Here is a 13,693-nt window from a genome sequence, read left to right as displayed (position 1 = left end):
GGGGAAACCAGAACAAATTGTCTAAGGCAAGGTCATGGAAGCTCCCTAGACACATCCAACCTCCCTGAGGGATCAAATTACCGGGTGGAGGCCTGTGGGGACCATGATGTCAGGGAACATCTAGCTCAACTGGCACAACATAGTTTATAAAGAAAATGGTCTACATCCTGCTTTGGTGAGTAGCGTCTGGTGTCTTAAAAGCTTGTGAGTGGCCATCTAAGATACTCTACTGGTCTCACACCATCTGAAGCAAGGGAAAATGAAGAAAACCAAAGTCACAAGGGAAAGATTCGTCCAAAGGACTAATGGACCACAACTACCACAGCCTCCACCAGACTGAGTCCAGCACAACCAGATGGTGCCCGGCTACCACCACTGACTGCTCTGACAGGGATCACAATACAGGGTCCTGGACAGAACTGGAAAAAATGTAGAAAAAAATTCTAACAAAAAAAAAAAGACCAGACTTACTGGTCAGAGACTGGAGAAACTCTGTGAGTATGGCCCCTGGATGCCCTTATAGCTCAGTAATGCAGTTACTTCTGAGGTTCACCCTTCAACCAAAGATTAGACAGGCCCATAAAACAAAATGAGATTAAATGGGCACACAAGCCCAGGGACAAGGATGAGAAGGTAGGAGGGTACAGGAAAGCTGGTAACGAGGAACCCAAGGTCGAGAAGGAGAGTGTGTTTACATGTCGTGCGGTTGGCAACCAATGTCAGAAAACAATTAGGGCATTAATTGTTTAGTGAGAAACTAGTTTGCTCTGTAAACCTTCATCTAAAGTAAAATTTTAAAAAATATTTTTTTTTTCTTGAAGATCATTCAAAAGCAGTTGCAGCAGTAAATTGACAGGGAACTGCCAGAAAGTCAAGCCGGATTCAAAAGAGGATGTGGAATGAGGGATATCATTGCTGATGTCAGATGGATCCTGGCTGAAAGCAGAGAATACCAGAAAGATGTTTACCTGTGTTTTATTCACCATGCAAAAGCATTTGACTGTGTGGATCATAACAAATTATGGATAGCATTAGGAAGAATGCGACTTCCAGAGAACTTAATTGTACTCATGCAGAACCTGTATATAGACCAAGAGGCAGTCGTTCGAACAGAACAACGGGATACTTCGTGGTTTAAAGTCAGGAAAGGTGTGTGTCAGGGTCGTAACCTTTCACCATACCTATTCAATCTGTATGCTGAGCAAATAAGTCAAGAAGCTGGAATATATGAAGAAGAACGGGGCATCAGGATTGAAGGAAGACTCATTAACGACCTGCGTTATGCAGATGACACAACCTTGCTTGCTGAAAGTGAAGAGGACTTGAAGCACTTACTGATGAAGATCAAAGACCACAACCTTCAGTATGGATTACACCTCAATGTAAAGAAAACAAAAATCCTCACAAATGGACCAATAAGTAACATTGTGATAAATGGAGAAAAGATTGAAGTTGTCAAGGGTTTCATTTTACTTAGATCCACAATCAATGCCCATGGAAGTAGCAGTCAAGAAATCACAGGACACATTTCGTTGGGCAAATCTGCTGCAAAAGACCTCTTTAAAGTGTTAAAAAAAAAACAAACAAAAATGTCACCTTGAAGATTAAGGTGAGCTTGACCCAAGCCATGCTATTTTCAGTCATCTCATGTGCTTGGGAAAGCTGGACAATGAATAAGGAATACTGAAGAAGAATTGATGCCTTTGAGTTATTGTGTTGGCGACAATTATTGAATATGCCATGGACTGCCAAAAGAAGTAACAAATCTGTCTTGGAAGAAGTGCAACCAGAATGCTCCTTAGAAGCAAAGATGGCGAGACTACATCTCACATACTTTGGACATGCTTATTAGGAGGGACCGATCAGTCCCTGGAGAAGGACATTCATGCTTGGTAAAGTAGAAGGTCCGCAAAAAAGAGGAAACCCCTCAGCAAGGTGGACTGACACAGTGGCTGCAACAATGGGATCAAGCCTAACAAGGATTGTAAGGATGGTGCAGGACCCGGCAGTGTTTTGTTCTCTTGTACTTAGGGTCGCTGAGTTGGATTCGACTGGACGGCACCTAACAACAACGTGGCACATCTATGTTTAATCTTTTGAGGGACTGCTAGACTGTTTTCCAAACTGTCTGCACAATTTTACATTCCCACCAGCAATGTATGAGGATTCCAATTGCTCCACATCTCCACATCCTGATCAACACTTGTTATTATCCATCTTTTTCATCACCATCCTAGTGGGTGTGAAGTGATTTTGATTTGCATTTCCCTGAAGACTAATGATGTTAATAACTTTTCTTATGTTTATTGGGCGTTTGTGTATCTTCTTTGGAGAAAGGGCTATTCAACTCATTTGCCCATTTTTTAATTGGGTTATTTGTCTTCTTATCGATGAGTTGTAGGTGTTCTTTATATATTCTGGATACTAGACCCTTATCAGATATATGATTTGTAAATATCTTCTCCCATTCTGTGGACTGTCTTTTAACTTACTGCAATGTCTCTTGAAGCACAAAAGTTTTTAATTTTGATTAAGTCCAACTTAACTGTTTGTTCTTTGATTACTTGTGCTCTAGGTGTCATATCTAAGAAACCATTGCCTAATCTAAGGTCACAAACATTACACCTATGTTTCCTCCTAAAAATTTTATATTTTTAGCTCTTACATTTAGGCCTTTGATCAATTTTGAGTTAATTTTTGTATATGGTGTGAGATAGGGTTTCAAATTCCTTTTTTGCATGTATATGTCCAATTGTTCTGGCACCATTTGTTGAAAAGACTCTTCTTTCCCCTACTGAATTGTCTTGGCACCCTTGTTGAAAATCAACTAACTGTAAAAGTGAGCGTTTATTACTGGACTCTTAATTTTATTCCATTGATCTATATGTCTATCCTTATGCCAATACCACACTATCTTGATTACTGTAGCTTTGTAGTAAGTTTTGAAATCAGGAAGTGTGAGGCCTTCAACTTTGTTCTTCTTTTTCAAGATTGTTTTGGCTATTCTAGGTCCCTTGAATTTCCATATGAATTTTAGGATCAGTTTGTCAATTTGTGCAATGAAGCCAGCTGGAATTTTGACGGGTATTGCATTAAATCTCTACATCAGTTTGGGGAGTATTGCCATCTTAACAATATTAAGTCTTCTGATTCTTGAACATGGAATATCTTTCCATTTATTTAGGTCTTTAATTTCTTTCAACAGTTTTGTAGTTTTCAGAGTACAAGTTTTGCACTTCTTTCGATAAATTTATTCCTAAATATGTTATTCTTTTTGTTGCTTTTGTAAATTGAATTGTTCTGTTGATTTCATTTAGGTCACATAGTTTCTGATTCCATTTATATCCAGAATACGCAAATTTATAGAGACAGAAAATACAGTAGTGGTTGTCTATGGCTAGGGTATGTGTGGGGTGGAGGAACAAATGGGGAGTGACTGGGAATGGGTATGGGGCTTTTTTGGGGGACGATGAACATGGTCTAAAATTGATGTTAGTGATGGGTGCACAACTCTGAGTAAAGTACAAACCACTGAATTGTACACTTTGAAAAAATGAATTTTATGATATGTGAATTTTATCTCAATTGACTAAATAGTACATACAGTATGATTCCATTTATATAAAGTACAAAAACAGGCAAACAAATCTATGCTGTTAGAAGTCAGGACAGATGTTACCCTTGTGGGTGAGAGAGTAGTGACTTGAAGGATACATGAGGTGGGTTTCTGGGGTACTAGTAATGTTTTGTTTCTTAATCTGGGTGCTATTACATGGGTGTGTTCGTTTTATGAAAATTCATTGAGTTTTACACTTATGATATGGGTGTACAATTATATCATGCTTCAATAAAAAGCTTTTAAAATTTTTAAACTTTGTAAATAAAAGAAATGGTGGAGAATAGTGGAATAAAATATTACAGAAAAGGGCTTAATATCTATGCTTTATAAAATTTGTTTACCTGTGTTTTATTGACTATGCAAAGGCATTCAACTGTGTGAATCATAACAAATTATGGATAACATTGCAAAGAATTGGAATTCCAGAGCACTTAATTGTGCTCAGGCAGAACCTGTACATAGACCAAGAGGCAGTCGTTTGAACAGAATAAGGGGATACTGTGTGGTTTAAAATCAGGAAAGGTGTGTGTCAGGGTCGTATCTTTCACCATACCTATTCAATCTGTATGCTGAGCAAATAATCCGAGAAGCTGGACTAAATGAAGAAGAATGGGCATCAGGATTGGAGGAAGACTCATTAACAACCTGTGTTATGCAGATGACACAACCTTGCTTGCTGAAAGTGAGGAGGACTTGAAGCACTTACTGACGAAGATCAAAGACCACAACCTTCAGTATGGATTACGCCTCAACATAAAGAAAACAAAAATCCTCACAACTGGACCAATGAGCAACATCATGATAAACGGAGAAAAGATTGAAGATGTCAAGTATTTCAGTTTACTTGGATCCACAATCAACACCAACGGAAGCAGCAGTCAAGAAATCAAAGGATACATTGAACTGGGCAAATCTGCTGCCAAAGACCTCTTTAAAATGTTAAAAAGCAAAGATATCACTTTAAAGACTAAGGTGTGCCTGACCCAAGCCCCGGTATTTCCAATCACCTCATATGCATGTGAAAGCTGGGCAATGAATAAGGAAGACAGAAGAACAATTGAAAACAGGCTGTAAGGAAGGTGGTCATTGTAGTTCTCCCTGGAATAGAAAAAAACTGGAAACAACCTTGTCTTAGTTATCTAGTGCTGCTGTAACTGAAATACCACAAGTGGATGGCTTTAACAAAGAGAAATTTTTTCTCTCACAATCTGGTAGGCTAGAGGTCCGAATTCAGGGCTCCAGCTCCAGGGGAGTCCTTTCTCTCTCTGTGGGCTCTGGGGAAAGGTCCTTGTCATCAATCTTCCCCTGGTCAAGTAGCTTCTCAGGCACAGGATCCCCAGGTCCAAAGGGCACTGTCTGCTCCCAGCGCTGCTTTCTTGGTAGTATGAGGTTCCCATGTCTCTCTGCTTGCTTCTCTCTTTTATATCTCAAAAGAGATTGGCTCAAGACACAATTCAGTCTTATAGATTGAGTCCTGCCTCTTTAACATAACTGCCGCTATTCCCATCTCATCAATATCATAGAGATAGGATTTACAAAACACAGGAAAATCACATCAGATGACAAGATGGTGGATAATCACACAATGCCTGGAATCATGGCTTAGCTAAGTTGACAGATATTTTTGGGGGACACAATTCAATCCATGACAAACCTGAATAAATGTTTAAATAGTTAAATAAATGATGATAGATAGTACTATGTAATATTATGCAACCATTAACAATTATCATTTTGAAGGCTGATAGTAATTTGAAAAAGTATTTGATAATAAAAAAGCTGAATGCAAATTATATGATATATCCCTACACATAATGTATATAGACAAAGACCATAATAGAGCATTCAAAACCATAAATAGTTGGTTTGTTAGGAATTATGGGTGACCTTTTTTCCCCAGCTTTCATCAGTGTTAAACTGTTTTACAATGAAAACAAACAAAAATTTCAATGTTTTGCACCTGACCACTGTACCACATAAGAGTTTGGCTGCTAACCAAAAAAGTGGGCAATTATAATCCAGCAGCTGCTCCGTGGAAACACTATGGGTTGCTATGAGTTGGAATCGACTCACCAACAACAGGTTTTTTTGGTTTTGTTTTGTACCACAAGAAAGAGATAATGAGGTTGAAGAAGTTCCATAATAATTTAGGAGACCATGGGACTTCTGGAAAAACAAAAGCTGAGAATGGGAATATGGTTGAAGTCCACAAATTGATGAAAAGTGTGAATGGGTGAACAAGAAGAGTTGTTCACCAACAATGCTAGAATTGGAGGGCACACCTTAACATTTCTAATTAATCGATCAAGTTTTTATTGAAATAATAGAGCACCTATTAAGCCCATGCTTAGACTTGACTGGTGTGAGTTTATGACCATTTATAAGAATTACTGTTTATATAATGGGTAATAAATTTATGGCATCCATTACTCCTAGGTGGTGCAGAGGTTGAGATCTCGGCTGTTAACCAAAAGGTCAGCAGTTCCAATCCACCAGCTGGTCCTTGGAAACCCTATGGATGCAGTTCTACTCTGTCCTATAGGGTCCTATGAGTTGGAATCAACTCGACAGCAATGGGTTTTTGGATTACTCCTAGACTGAGGCATCCATCTACCCAACTTTAATAACTTCCACTGCTTCCTAATAAACACTGCATTTACTAAGCCGGTCCTCTGAATTTACCTGCTGCCTCTGTAGGTCCAGAGATCATCCATCCTCCATCTTTTGAGGCTTAATTTAAGCCCTTGCCAACCTCCCTTCCCAGTCCCTTAGAAATCAATAGGCCTTCTTTACATATTCTTGTATCTACTGATGACTTCTTTCTCTGAATATTTACACCACCAATATGTCAGTTAATCTCATAATTGAACCAATCACCTAATCTAAGCAATCAAATAATCATCTAATAATAAAATACACACTAATATATTATTCTTAATATGTATGTTTTTATTGAATACTTCCTATGTGTTAGGCAGGAAGACTACTTCATAATCTTAGCATCACAACAACCCTGTGAAATATGTATATTACATCCAGAAAACGAGGCTCAGAGGCACTAAGTACTTTGCTTAAGGTCACATAGCTAGTAAATGGCTGGACTGGGAATTTAATCTAGGTCTAAACTCCAAAGACTGCACTCCAATACTGTTTCAATTGTACTGTGTATGTTTTTTCTCTCTCTAACTAGATTATTAAGACTAGGAAGGCAAGGATTGTATTTTATGTTCCCTTTGTAGTCTCTTCAGTGCTCTACTAGCTGCTATACACATAGTCAATGCTCAGTAAATATTCAATGAATGTCTAAATGGAGGTGAAGCAGTTGAAAATACCAATTACTTCAAAAAAGATTTAAACTTTTTTAAACAGATTGTTTGGTGACATATCCATAACTGATTGCTAAAGGAAATAAGGATATTTAGGTCAATCCTTAACTCCTGAGATGTTTTGGTGGAGGAGAATCATGCCTTCACAAACCTTGTTGCTCCCTTATGAGTAAAAATATTGGGTTGGATGGATTATGGGTCTGACCGAATGTGATCATTTTTAGATTCTTAGGCTCCTCTTCTGTTTCCTAGAAACTTCTAGTCTAAAAGGGCCTCCCTAGCTGCTGGCCCTTCTTCCTCTTTGGCTTTGTTGGATGCCACACCTCCTCTTGTGCATTTGAATGAGGTGTGATACTTATGGGAGGCAGGCATTGAAATTCAACAGACCAGTTTTTGTCAACAAGGTCGTCAACAAACAATTATGGTGTGGCCTCAGGCAAGTCATGCCCCTGAGCCTCAGCTTTCTCATCAGTGAAATGGAATTAAATAAACTCTGCTCCAGTATTCCAGTATTGTCTGAATTTAATAGTTTAATATGGAGAGATTGGGGCCTGGGAATCTAGATGGTATTAACTGTGTACAGGTAGTAGCTGAAACCACCTCCATTCTCTTGCTGACTGCATCTAGAAACGCTCACAGTTGAGGGTGAGAGCTGAGGGGTCGAAGTCAGACGGCTGTCCATAATATGGCATAGTCCTTAAGAAAGATTTCAGGGAAGAAGGAGCCTCATGTAGACAAGAAAGCTAAAGAAGACTGAGGGAGAGTGAGGTGGAGACTCCCGTGCTGTTTCCCCCTCCCCACCCAGCCCAGAATCACTGATTCTGACTAACAAGGCACAAAGGTAGAAAATCCCATGGGGGGTCTCTGCCCAGGAAGCCTCTTATTGTCCTGCTCTGGTAACCAGTGAGGAAAATTAAAAAAGGCTGCCCTTCCCCCTTTCTAGCTCCCCTCCCCGCCGGGCTTATTATCGCGGGTGGGAAGCAGTCTCCGGCCTCAGGCAGTCCCTTTTGCAACGCCGAGGAGTGTGTGTCGTGGCGTGGCGTTTGTGTGTGTGTGTTGTGTGTGTGTTTTGTGTGTGTATGTATGTGTGTGTTGTAGGGAGGAGGATTGGAGGGTGGGATTCCATGACGTTACTGGCTCCGCCTCCTGGTGTATATAAGGGTCGCTTGGCGCGCAACGACCCCAAGTAGCAGCTTTGAAGCCGGAGGAACTGAACTCAGCAGCCCCAACCCCACTAGGCTTAACTAAGCCTCACCGAACCGGATCCGGGACTCTCTGCTCCTTGGGCTTGCAACCGCTCTCCGGTAAGCCTTGGGGCCGACACGTGGGTCGGAGGGGGGACAGCAAGTGTCTGAGCATACCTAGAATTCTCTGGCAACCATGGCATGCAGTTGCATCAGCGGGGCCGTGACCTGTTGCTGGCAAGACCCCGGCCCCGAGAGCCAGGGCTCTCATCTCCGCCCCAGCCCCAGCCCCAGACTGTTTCCAGATGGGGGTTATAAGAATCTGGGAGCTGAGTTGGGGGGCATCGGGCGGAACCCCTCCTCCTTTGGGAGAGGAGGGGCAGCAATCTAGGGCTGCTTTGGGGCCCCTCTTGGGGCGCGTCTCCAAATTTTTAGATGTCGAATCCGCACCTCAAGGTTGAGGCTAGCGGGGCGGGAGGAAGTGGGGGAACATTTACTTACCCCCCTGGGCGACGGCAGCCCCAGTTACTTGGTGTGGGCTTGGTGAGGAAAGATGGAATCGTGTCGGTGATCACTTTTGATCTGCAGCCGCGGTCAGTTCCCTCTCACTGGAGCGGTCTGGGGGCCATGCTTATTTTAAGCCACTGGGGAGAGCTCTGAAAAGGAACGTGGGTATTGGATGTGAGAAGGGGAATCTCCCCAGAGTTGCTGACCCCTCCTGGGTTGAGTTCTGTTTAATTCCCAAGGAGCCACAGGCCAGGGAACAGACACAGATTAGGATCCAGGCTCTCTGGGGTTGGGTCTAGAATAAACCCTATAGTTTCCCGGACAGAGAAAGAAGAGAACTAATATTGACTGAGCATCTACTAGGTGCCAGCCGCTGTACTATAGGGGGCTTTCACAAGCCTTTTCTGAAATTAATCCTTGCAAAAACCTTATGAGATATTGTAATTCCTACTTATATACAAAGAAACTGAGGTTAGAGGTAAAGTGACTTGCCTTTGTCCTTTCAACGCCCCCTCCTATCCCTCTCCATAGTTCGTTCGCTTGATGGAGTGGGTCTTGTGATTCACTCTTAGAGCTTAGGGAGAATGAGTCCTATTGAAGGGCTTTTGTCTTGTTTTTCACCACATCCTAGCATCCTCTTCAATTCCAGCTAAAATGCTGTGGCAGGCACTTCGCAGATTTGGTCAAAAGCTGGTACGAAGACGTACACTGGAGCCAGGCATGGCTGAGACTCGCCTTACCAGATGCCTGAACACTCTGGATTTAGTGGCCCTGGGTGTGGGCAGCACTTTGGGTGCAGGTGTGTACGTCCTGGCTGGTGAGGTGGCCAAAGATAAAGCAGGACCATCCATTGTGATCTGCTTTTTGGTGGCTGCCTTATCTTCTGTGTTGGCTGGGCTGTGCTATGCGGAGTTTGGGGCCCGGGTTCCCCGTTCTGGTTCTGCATACCTCTACAGCTATGTCACCGTGGGCGAACTCTGGGCCTTCACCACTGGCTGGAACCTCATCCTCTCCTATGTCATCGGTGAGATGGTGTGGCAGGGAGGGAACTGCATAGACAATGAAGGGGCTTTGGGTCAGGAGATGTGGGTGGTATTCATCTGAAGTATTCATCATTCACAGGACCTCAATATCCGTAATGTATGTATTTGTTGGGTGGGGGGTGGGATGGTTGAAGTTGTGGAGAAATTGTTCATTCTATGCATCTTTGTCCTGATTTCCTTAATTAAGTGGCGGTTTTTAGTTCTAAAGAAGTAAGACTACGTGAAAATGGCAGGGATTTGTGTGAGACTGGTGTGGGGGAGGGAGGAAAGGAAGGAAAGAATTTGACACCATGTTTCTCCATCTGCTCCACAGGTACAGCGAGTGTGGCCCGGGCCTGGAGCTCTGCTTTTGACAACCTGATTGGAAACCACATTTCCCAGACTCTACAGGGGAGCATCTCACTGCATGTGCCTCACATCCTTGCAGAATATCCAGATTTCTTTGCAATGGGCCTTGTGTTGCTGCTCACTGGTGAGGCAAGGGCCAGGGATAATGATGGAGGAGGGAGAACTAGGAGCAGGCTGGATAGGGCTTGACGGAGTTGATAATGGTGGGGGAGAAGAGAAGCTGGGAAGGAAAAGTCTTCCACATAGAGGCAGGGAGACAAAACTTGGGCCTAGGACTTTTCCCCAGGGTCCTGAATGCATTTCTTCCACAGGATTGCTGGCCCTGGGGGCTAGTGAGTCGGCCCTGGTTACCAAAGTGTTCACAGGGATGAATCTTTTGGTTCTCGGCTTTGTCATCGTCTCCGGCTTCATTAAGGGGGACCTGCACAACTGGAAGCTCACCCAAGACGACTACGAATTGGCCATGCCTGGATCCAATGACACCTATAGGTTAGGAGATTCACTCTTAGGAGCTGCAGAGCTGGGAACATGGTGGGGGTAGGGGAATATGAGCTAAGGGATTCTGAATTGGGGGTGGGGAGGAATGGGGAGCCTGGGCCTTGAAGACCTAGCTAAGTAGTTTGGTATTAGAGAACAGGTACGTACCGTTAACCTTTTCCATCCCTTATTTCACTCTAGCTTGGGTCCTCTGGGATCTGGAGGATTTGTACCTTTCGGCTTCGAGGGGATTCTCCGTGGAACAGCTACCTGTTTCTATGCATTTGTTGGTTTCGACTGTATTGCTACCACTGGTAACAGTCATTCCCTTCTGTCTGGGGCTTGGGCATAGTGTTACTCAGGCTGCATGCAGATCAGGGGTAGTAAAACAGTGAGCCTGCTTCGCTGATTCAGAACCTTGTTGCCCCTTCCTACAGGGGAAGAGGCCCAGAATCCGCAGCGTTCCATCCCCATGGGCATTGTGATCTCGCTGTTCATCTGCTTTTTGGCATATTTTGGTGTCTCCTCTGCACTCACGCTCATGATGCCTTACTACCAGCTTCAACCTGAGAGCCCCTTGCCTGAGGCATTTCTCCATATCGGATGGGCCCCTGCCCGCTATGTTGTGGCTGTTGGCTCACTCTGTGCTCTTTCTACAAGGTCAGTGTAAAATGTTTGTTCTCTTCTGCTGTCAGAGTCTCAGGTACTAGCAAATATCCTTTTGGGCTGTGAGGGAGAGGCAGAGATCCCTTACCTACACAGGCTTAGGAAGGGCGATCCCAGCCAGCTCATGCCACTCCGGGCATTCTCCTCTCCAGCCTCTTGGGCTCTATGTTCCCCATGCCTCGGGTGATCTACGCGATGGCAGAGGATGGCCTCCTGTTCCGTGTCCTTGCCCGGATCCACACCAGCACACACACACCCATTGTGGCCACTGTGGCGTCTGGCATTATTGCAGGTAAAAAAAATCCCCTTTCTCCTCCCGTAGTTGTTTCACCAACTCCTTTAACTTTGCTACTCCCTTTGGTCTCTCATTTCTTGTTTTCTGCTCCTCAATTTTAGCATTCATGGCATTTCTTTTTGAACTCACCGATCTTGTGGACCTCATGTCAATTGGGACTCTGCTTGCTTACTCCCTGGTGGCTATTTGTGTTCTCATCCTCAGGTGAGACTCCCTTCCTCTGCATTCTGCGATTTGGGTTTTTATTCTTGGATGAATGATGGGGATCTGCTCCTCCTTCCTCGTCTGCCTTCATTATCCTGGCTCTCTTTGAGAAAGCCAAGTATCCTTCCCTGACAAAAGTTGTGAAGAAGAAACTTAAGTTGCCTTGGAGGAGATGGTAAAGTGGTTAAGGGTTGTTCTTAATGCTGCTTTACTACTCTTACCTTAGGTATCAGCCTGACCAGGAGATAAAGAATGGGGAAGAAGAAGTGGAGCTGCAGGGGGACAAGATACCTGAAGCAAAGAAGTTGACTCTACAAGGGCTATTTTGCCCATTTGACTCTAGCCCCACTCAACTCACTGGCCGAGTTGTTTATATTTGTTCCTCACTGCTTGGTGAGCGGTGGGACTTTCTCTGGGAGGGTTCTAAGGTCAGCATGATGGGGTGGGGGTGTGTGACATCTGGTGGCTGAAGTAGAACTAGAGATACTCCTTGGAATGGGGTGCATAACTTAGCATATTCATCTCCGGAGTTGGTTTTGATGTCTCTCAATTTGACCTTTGAGCTCTACTGCTGACTGTCCTATGCCTGGTGCTGGTCCAGTGGCCAATTCCACTGCTTTCTGGAGACACAGTGCGGATTGCAGTGGTTGTGCTGCTCCTGGTGCTCATTGCTGGTATTACTGGGGTCATCTGGAGACAGCCACAGAGCTCTACTTCTCTTCACTTCAAGGTAAATGGCCTCTCTTTTTTCCCCCACCAATCTACCTTGGGAGGAGTAGGCTCCAGATACCTTGAGGTCTAAAAAGGTTCATAAAACCAAACCCAAACCTGTTGCCATCAAGTCAATTCCGACTCATAGCAATCCTATAGGACAGAGTGGAACTGCTCCATAGGGTTTCCAAGGAGCAGCTGGTGGATTCGAACTGCCGACCTTTCTGTTAGCAGTTGAGCTCTTAACCACTGTGCCACCAGGGCTCCCGACCCTCACTTCACTAGTTGGGGTAGGGTAAAGGGTCTCTTTCTAGGTCACCCTGTAGTATTTATAAAGAAGATTTTACTTTGTTCCCAGGTACCTGCTTTGCCTCTTCTCCCATTAGTGAGCATCTTTGTGAACATTTACCTTATGATGCAGATGACAGCTGGCACCTGGGCCCGATTTGGGGTCTGGATGCTGATTGGTAAGTATCCATTTGGGGAGAGTAGGCCTCTTGGGTGTTGTATCCCAACTCCTTTCCCTCTTGGTCTCAAGGAAGAGACTTATTAAGATTTTGTAAGTTACTTGCCTACCTCACAGCTACTTTTTTCCCACTAGGGTTTGCTATCTACTTTGGCTATGGGATCCAGCACAGCCTGGAAGAGGTTAAGAGTGACCAACCCCCACTCAAGTCCAGGACCAAAACTGAAGACCTTGATCTCAGCAGTCCCTGTGCCCACTCAATTTGACATCATCACACCTGAATGCTGTCTGATTCCCCTACACAATAATGGAGATGCCTCCTGACCCCAGTCAGAGCTAGTCCTCCATGGAATATTGGTGGGGGACACTAGTAGAGCTCTGTATTTATTGGAGTGAAGGGTGTGTCTTTGATGCTTCCTGTCTACTTTTTTACTTGTCTACTTTTTGATTGTGTCTATAACTTCTTATTGGCTTAAAAAATAATATTAAAATAAAGTAAAAAAAGAAACTATGTATGTCCTGTTCTCTGCTAGCTGGAGATGATGTTGAGTCTGACTTAAAGGGTGAAGAGCTTCAGAGACAGTCCTTTGTTTGCTCCAGCCACTACAAAAGCATCTAACTGTGTGTGCTTCTTGTTGGCTCAGGGTTTGAGGAGGGTGATGTAAGCAGCTGTCAAGTCTAATCACCCTTAAAGGAATGATCTTGAGCTATGTTTGCTGCTTGCTACACTAAAGGTTAGGTTCTGAATAAATAGACATTAATATTTGTCTCTGAGATTTGGGGGTGACTCTGATCTCAACATTGGTATTGGTCAGGGCCTACACTGAGACGATTGTCTCCTGTTTTA

General features: G+C 43.7%; 1 protein-coding gene across 1 annotated transcript; it reads left to right on the top strand.

Moving 5' to 3' along the window:
• The first annotated feature begins 8,100 nt into the window (after positions 1-8,100).
• SLC7A3 (solute carrier family 7 member 3) lies at positions 8,101-13,344 on the top strand. Its single transcript, XM_004380117.1, has 13 exons — positions 8,101-8,249; positions 8,565-8,566; positions 9,268-9,660; positions 9,993-10,151; positions 10,339-10,516; positions 10,706-10,818; positions 10,942-11,164; positions 11,323-11,462; positions 11,567-11,669; positions 11,896-12,062; positions 12,233-12,399; positions 12,739-12,847; positions 12,982-13,344. Exons 3-13 carry the CDS (start codon positions 9,291-9,293, stop codon positions 13,110-13,112), a joined length of 1,860 nt encoding a protein of 619 aa, XP_004380174.1. The 5' UTR covers positions 8,101-8,249; positions 8,565-8,566; positions 9,268-9,290; the 3' UTR covers positions 13,113-13,344.
• Positions 13,345-13,693: the final 349 nt, after the last annotated feature.

The sequence above is a fragment of the Trichechus manatus genome, unplaced genomic scaffold (assembly GCF_000243295.1).
Source record: "Trichechus manatus latirostris isolate Lorelei unplaced genomic scaffold, TriManLat1.0 scaffold00070, whole genome shotgun sequence".
Lineage (NCBI taxonomy): Eukaryota > Metazoa > Chordata > Mammalia > Sirenia > Trichechidae > Trichechus > Trichechus manatus.
Note: the sequence above shows the minus strand (reverse complement) of the source record. Positions and strands in the feature narration are given on the sequence as shown.